Source organism: Canis aureus, chromosome 12 (genome assembly GCF_053574225.1).
Source record: "Canis aureus isolate CA01 chromosome 12, VMU_Caureus_v.1.0, whole genome shotgun sequence".
NCBI classification, from domain to species: domain Eukaryota; kingdom Metazoa; phylum Chordata; class Mammalia; order Carnivora; family Canidae; genus Canis; species Canis aureus.
In genome coordinates, this window is record NC_135622.1 from 43,534,011 (window position 1) to 43,542,054 (window position 8,044).

The following is an 8,044-nucleotide window of genomic DNA, read 5'->3' on the forward strand; positions in this document are numbered from 1 at the left end:
AATAAAAAGGCAATACTCTAGTACTCTAGTAATACTCTTGAACAACACGGGTCTGAACTGTATGGATCCACTTATACATGGATTTTATTTAATATACAGTACAGTATTGTAAATGTCAATAAATAAATAAACTTTTTAAAAAAGATTTTTTATTCATGAGACACAGAAAGAGAGAGAGGCAGACACATAGGTAGAGGGAGATGCAGGCTCCCCACAGGGAGCCCGATGCAGGACTTAATCTCAGGACCCTGGGATCACAACCTGAGCAAAAGGCATACACTCAACCACCGAGCCACCCGGGTGCCCCCTTTTCCTTGTCATTTTAATAATATTTTATTTCCTCTAGCTTACTTTATTGTAAGAACACCATAGTATATAATATGTATAACACACAAAATATGTGTTAATTGTTCATGTGATCAGTAAGACTTCCAGCAACAATAGGCTATTAGTAGTTACTTTTGGGGGGAGTGGATTTTCAACTGTGTTGTGGTCAGCATCCCTAACCCCTGTGTTGTTCAAGGGTCAACTAAGTGTAAATTGTGCCAAAAGTGGCAGACTTTCTTTTCTTTTTTTAAAATACATTTAAGTAATCTCTATACCCAATGTGGCCCCTGAACTCGTGACCCGGAGATCAAGAGTCAAATGCTCCTCCGACTGAGCCAGCCATGTGTCCCCACACTTTCAGTGTAAAAACATATAGAGACTGGAAATAAATGGATGAAAAAATTAAACTACACAATCAGCAAACAGAAGAAGTCTGAAATGGCTATTTTGATACCAGATAAAACAGACTTCAAGACAAGAGTATCACCAGAGATAGAAATAGACACATATCATAATGATAAAAGTAACAAATCATCACAAAGACACAATTCCTCATTTTATGTGGCTAGCAGTAGAGGATCAAAGTACACAAAGCAAAACTGATAGAATTAAAGCAAAAAAATAACAATTCTACAGTCTTAGAAGGAAATTTTAAGACCTTCTTTCAGGAAGTGATAGAACTAGACAAAAAGTCAGTAAAGACATAGAAGATCTGAACAATATTAGCTACCTTATTCCAGATCACTTTATTGAACACCACATTCAACAACTACAGAATATACATGCTTTTCAAGTAGACATTGTGCATTCAACAAGATAGAGCATAACTCTAAACTTAGAAAGAGGAAAATCGGGCAGCCCCGGTGGCTCAGTGGTTTTGCGCTGCCTTCAGTCAAGGGCCTGATCCTGGAGACCCAGGATCGAGTCCCATGTCCAGCTCCCTCCATGGAACCTGCTTCTCCCTCTGCCTGTGTCTCTGCCTCTCTCTCTATCTCTCTCTCTGTCTCATGAATAAATAAATAAAATCTTTAACAAAATAAAAAGAGGAAAATCATACGTGTATTCTCTGACCACATCAGAATTAAATTAGAAATCAAGATCAGTAAGATATTTAAAATAAAAAATACTCAAAAAAATAAAAAATAAAATAAAATAAAATAAAAATAAAAAATAAATCCTGAAATTAAATAATCTCCTTGTAAATAATTCATAGGTCAAAAAGAAATCACAAGAGAAATACAAAGTAACAACAAAAATACACATATCAAAATTTGTGGATTGCAACCAAAGCGGCACTCAGAAGGAAACTTAAAAGCTCTAAATACTCCTATTACAAAATTAGACCTAAAATCTAATTTCCTGACAAGACTTCATCTTAAGATACCTTACAAAGGGCAAAGTAAACCCAAAATAGAAGGAAAAACATAACAAAGAGGAGGAATTCATGAATTAGGACAGCACAGAAAATCTGGTTCTTAAAAAGATCAACAAAATTGACAATCCTGTGGCTAGACTGACATATTAGCAGCAAGCAACTAGAAATGGACTTATTAAGTTATTATTTACAGTAATATTAAAAACACACACACAAAAAAAAACACCTAAGAACAAATCGAACAAAAGATAACCAAGACTCTTATAATGAAAACTACAGCATGTTGGTGAGAGAAGTTAGGGATCTAAATAAAGGAAAAATACAGCATGCTCATAAGTCAGAAAACTCAGTATTGTTAAAATTGCAATTCTCCCCAAACTGATATACTGATTCAATATATAATACTCATCAATACTCCAGCATGCTTCTTTTTATAGAAATTGACAAACTAACTCTAGAATTTATGTAAAAAGACAAAGAAACTAGAATAAATAAACTTTTAAAAAGAACAATAGAGTTAGATGACTTACCCTATCTGATTTCAAGACTTACTCTAATCTCACAGTATCAAGACAGTTTTAGTATTGGCAAAAAGATAGATATATACACCAGTGGAACAGAATAAGAAGTCTGGAAACAGACCCACACATATATACGTTTACATAATTACTGACCAAGGTGCCAATGCAATTGAATAAGGAAAAGAAAGTCTTAACAACAGAATATACAAAATTTAAAGAAATTGGCATTGATTCTTAGGACACACCATGCACAAAAAATTAACTCTAAACGAGTTATATATCTAATGTAAAACCTAAAAAGTCTAGAAAAGGAGAAAATCTTTGCAAATGGGGATGGCAAGGTTTTCTCAAATACATACAAAAAAAGCATGACATATAGAAGGAAAAAATAACATTTTAATTATTTTTGATGATAAATTAAAACTGTTGGTCTTCAAGTCGCCTCGGTGCTAAGTTAATTGAGTGGCTTCAGCTGAGGTCATGTCATGATCTCAGAGTCCTGGGATAGAGCCTCAAGTTGGGCCCCACACACAGCTGGGAGTCTGCTCAGAATTCTCTCCCTCTGCTCATCCCTTTTCTTGGTAAACTAAACACTAAATCTTTAAAAAATAAATAAAACTATTGATTTTTAAAATTAATTAATTTCTTTTAATTTATTGTATTTTTTTTTATTGGAGTTCGATTTGCCAACATATAGCATAACCCAGTGCTCACCCTGTCAGATGTCCCCCTCAGTGCCCATCACCCAGTCACCCCAACCCCTGGCCCACCTCCCTTTCCACCACCCCTTGTTTCCCAGTTAGGTGTCTCTCATATTCTGTCATCCTCACTGATATTTCCCACTCATTTTCTCACCTTTCCCCTTTAATTCCTTTCACTATTTTTTATATTCCCCAAATAAATGAGACCATATAATGTCTGTCCTCTGACTTACTTCACTCAGCATAATACCCTCCAGTTCCATCCACGTCGAAGCAAACGGTGGGTATTTGTCATTTCTAATGGCTGAGTAATATTCCATTGTATATATAGACCACATCTTCTTTATCCATTCATCTTTCAATGGACACCAAGGCTCCTCCCACAGTTTGGCTATTGTGGACATTGCTGCTATATACATTGGGGTGCAGGAGTCCTGCCATTTCACTGCATCTGTATCTTTGGGGTGAAACCCCAGCAGTGCAATTGCTGGGTCCTAGGGCAAATCTATTTTTAACTCTGAGGAACCTCCACGCAGTTTTCCAGAGTGCACCAGTTCACATCCCCACCAACAGTGTAGGGGGGTTCCCCTTTCTCCACATCCTCTGCAACATTTGTGGTTTCCTGCCTTGTTAATTTTCCCCATTCTCATGGGTGTGAGGTGGTATCTCATTGTGGTTTTGATTTATATTTCCCTGATGGCAAGTGATGCGGAGCATTTTCTCATGTGCTTGTTGGCCATGTCTATGTCTTCCTCTGTGAAATTTCTGTCATGTCTTTTGCCCATTTCATGATTGGATTAACACTACTGATCTTTAAAACACACCATTAAAGGGATGCCTGGGTGGCTCAGTGTTTTAAAAGTAAATAATACATACATACATACATACATACATACATACATACAAATACCATTAAGAAAAATAAAATGCAAACCAGAGACTGGAAGAAAATATTCAAGACACATCTATCAAAGATACTGTATTCAGAATATAATTTTTAAAAATACTACAATTCCATAGCAAGACAGACAACTCAACTTTTTTAAATGGGCCAAAGAGGGGTGCTTGGGTGTCTCGGTTAAGCTTCTGTCTTCAGCTCAGGTCATGATCCAGTCCTGGGATCAAGCCCCAAGTCAGGCTTCCTGCTTGGCAAAGAGTCGGCTTCTCCCTCTACCCCTCTCCCTACTTGTGTTCATTCCTTCTCTCATATTCTATCAAGTAAATAAATAACAAAATCTTTATTTCTTTTTTAAGATTTTATTTATGTATTCATGAGAGACACAGAGAGAGGCAGAGACACAGGCAGAGGGAGAAGCAGGCTCCATACAGGAAGCCCGATGCAGGACTCAATCCCAGGATCCCCGGACTCGGGGATTACACCCTGAGCCAAAGGTAGACGCTCAACTGCTGAGCCACCCAGGAACCCCAAAAACAAAATCTTTAAATGGGCAAAAGATATGAACAGGTACTTCCCAGAAGATATATGAAAGGCTAATTAAGCACATGAACAGATGTTCTATATCATTATTCATCAGGAAAATGTTAACTAAAATCACAATGAAACACCACTATACACCCTTAAAATTGGCTAAAAGTAAAGACTTATTCCTATACACTGCTGGTAGTAATATAAAATTATACCACCAATTTGGAAAACAGGCAATTTTTTTTAAAAGTTTAACATACTCCAGACTTGACCAATCAACCTAAGATGGCATATCTTGGTAAAACAGTATCATCTCAGGTATTTATCAAGAGAAAAAGAAAAAAAATATTTCCCACACAGAGATGTGCTCATGGATGTTCAGAACAGCTTTACTTTAATACTCCCAGAATGAAAATAACCCAAATGTCCATCAAGGAAGATGGCTAAACAAATCATGGTATATCTATAATGAAATTCTATTCAGCAATAAAAATTAGGTCTCATTCAAAACCATTATTTTGAATGAAAAAAAATCATGCAAAAATAGAACATACTACCTGATTTCATTTATATAAAATACTAGAACATGCAAACCACTGTATGGTGACAGAAAGAAAGGTCAGTGTTGTCTGGGAACAGGAGTAGAGAAAGGAATGGATGACAAAGGAACCAAAAAAAAACTTGGGGGAGGGATAGAAATGTTATCTGGACTGTGGTGACACTGTTACGGTTATTTACATATGTCAAAGCTAATCAGTATGGTTTCACTCATACATGGAATATAAGAAATAGTGAAAAGGATTATAAGGGAAAGGGGGGAATTGAGTGGGAAAAATTAGAAAGGAAGACAAACCATGAGACTCCTAATTGAGAAACAAACAAAGGATTGAAAAAGGGGAGGTTGGTGGGGGGGATGGGGTAACTGGGAGATGGGCAATGAGGAGGGTACTTGATGGGATGAGCACTGGGTGTTATACTCTATGTTGACAAATTGAATTTAAATTTTTAAAATGTAAAAAAAGGGCAGCTGGGGTGGCTCAGCCGTTTAGCGCCGCCTTCAGCCCAGGGCCTGATCCTGGAGACCCGGGATCAAGTCCCACGTCAGGCTCCCTGCATGGAGCCTGCTTCTCCCTCTGCCTGTGTCTCTGACTCTCTCTCTCTCTCTCTTTCTCTTTCTCAGTGTGTCTCATGAATAAATAACACAATCTTTAAAAAAAATGTAAAAAAAAAAAAGAGGTGATCATACTGTATGCTTTAAATATGTATACTGTAAAGATGCATTCTATTGTAATTCAATGATACCTCAGTAAAAGTATAAAAAATTTTAACAGGAATTAGCAGTACTCTAGGACCAAAACCCACCATCCAAAACAATGGGAAAAATCTCTACTTGGAAGACTTGCTAGTATCAAGAGGCCAATAAGAGTCAAGTCCCCTCTGACTCCTCTTAGTAAACTGTCACCATAGGAATTTCTTCACTGTCAGTGTAGGACTCAAATATACCCATATCCCTTCTCATGAATAGGCACAAGCACATTAAAAGCAACAACTAAAAAAACAATACTTCATATGATCAGCATGATTAACATCTTAGGAATTAATCAACGTGGTTAAGAAATCACTCCCCCTAGGTCTCTCTTATTTTCAAAGGACTCAACAAAAACGATTGTTTTACAATACTTGTCAAATGAGGGTACTTGATTGCTTACAAAATCTCATATTAATCCTAAACTTCCCTTTCCATAAATATGGCAAGAAAATGATTTTGTTTTAAATAATAGGATCTTAATTGTAGTGACTTTATAATTTGTTGACTATGGCACTCTCCCCCAGTCTCAGCTTCTAATCACAAGAGTGAAAAGTTTAACCAATTTTCAAACTCCTTTCTGCCCTATCAAGAATTTTTCAGAGACTCTAGTTCATTCTCCAGGTGGAACTACTTAAGACTTCATTATAAAATTATTTTTGTTCTTCTCAATTTCCTTTGCAGCCTCTGTTCATTTTTTTTTAAGATTTTATTTATTCCTGAGAGACAGAGAGAGAGAGAGAGAGAGAGAGATGCAGAGACACAGACACAGGCAGAGTGAGAAGCTGGCCCCATACAGGGAGCCCGACGTGGGCCTGGATCCCGGGGATCAGGCCCTGGGCCTAAGGCAGCGCTAACCCGCTGAGCCACCTGGGTTGCCCACCTCTGTTCATCCTACCCAATCCTTAAATGCTGATGTTCTCTAGGGTTTCATTCTCTAGTTCCTTCTGGTCTCACCTCTCACCAATGGTTCTCAAACTCCACAATCTCCTAGAAAGTCAGTTAGAAAGGATTCCTGGGACGCCTGGATGGCTCAATAGTTGAGCATTTGCCTTCGGCTCAGGACATGATCCCGGGATCCTGGGATCAAGTCCTGCATCAGGTTCCTTGCAGGGAACCTGCTTCTCGCCTTGCCTATGTCTCTGCATCTCTCTGTCTCGAATGAATGAATGAATGAATGAATGAATGAATCTTTAAAAAAAAAAAAAAGGATTCCTATGCCCTAATTCCAATGATTTTGATTCAGATTAAAGATAAGGACCTATTAATCTTTTTATTTTTTTAACCATTACCCACTTGCTATTCCATTTAATGCTTTTAGCTGTTCACACATTCTATTTCTCTATGAAGAAATACCTTTTCTTTCTGGCTAACTGCAGTATTAAGGAATAATAACTTTCAAGTCTGTTTAGGAGTAACTTGCTCTGGCAACTCTTCCATTCTGAACTATCACTCCCCATCCCCAAATGCTATATTAAATTCCTATTTAAAAATATTTACTTACACCGAATCATGTTGATGTATTTGCCTATCTCCCCTTTTAGAGTATTCTGTGTTTTATCTGTATATCTAACCTACTACACAGCTGGCACATAACAGATATTCAGCAAATGTTATCTGAATTAATTCCTTCCAAAGAGTATCTAGTTAATAAGAACCCCTTTTGTACTAACAAAAACGGAAAAGGTTAGCACGGTCTACGAAATAATAAACCAGTCTTAAAGCCAAACAGTCTGAAAATAAAAGGATTTCTTACAACCATTTTTATCCATCCTTCCCTTGTTCATCAATGTATTCATGAGTATATATTTGATGTCTGAGGACATGCAAGGTACACTAAGTCATACATTCCATTTTTAATATAATTTGTGCTTTTCTTTGCAAGCTAGGTTCTTCTCCCCTACATTAGGTTTAGATCTCCACTGTCCTATCAGGTAGGCACTAACTACAGGTGGCTATTTAAAGTTAAGATTAAATACAATGAAAAATTCAGTTCCTCAACCACACTGGCCACACTTCAAGTGCTCAAAAGTCAATGAACCCCAGAAAATCTCACTTACTTCTTAGCTCCCACGATCTTCGTGCTCCTCTGCTGCTTAAAGGATGTGGGTTCCGGCGTCTAGCAAATCGCAAGCACATGAGTGAATTGCTAGAAACCTCTGAACCCTTACCACAAAAGAAAGAGAAAAAAAAAGAAATACCCCTGTGCCCAGAAGAAATGAAGCTCTCCCCTGGCAGCTACCTCAAACGGAAAAAGGTAAGACCTCTTAAGGAAAGTGTGCCGTCTTGTCTTCCAACTGAGTTAAGGCAGGTGACAACACCGTAGTCTATCATCTCCCCCATTCCCAAAGCCCTGTCCCAGGTAAAGATTCTAAAGGGAGGCGAAAA

The 8,044-nt window shown here is 37.5% G+C and overlaps 1 protein-coding gene across 7 annotated transcripts in view; it reads right to left on the bottom strand.

Moving 5' to 3' along the window:
* ZNF512 (zinc finger protein 512) overlaps nt 1-8,044 on the bottom strand; it is a 32,912-nt gene that overhangs the window by 24,440 nt on the left and 428 nt on the right. For 5 of the 7 annotated variants that reach the window (XM_077915882.1, XM_077915883.1, XM_077915886.1 and 2 more), the window contains exon 2: nt 7,717-7,775. The exons of the other annotated variants lie outside the window; for them this stretch is intronic. In XM_077915882.1, coding sequence (XP_077772008.1) covers nt 7,717-7,775 — 59 coding nt within the window. The remainder of the gene's footprint in view (nt 1-7,716; nt 7,776-8,044) is intronic. 7 annotated transcript variants of the gene reach the window in all.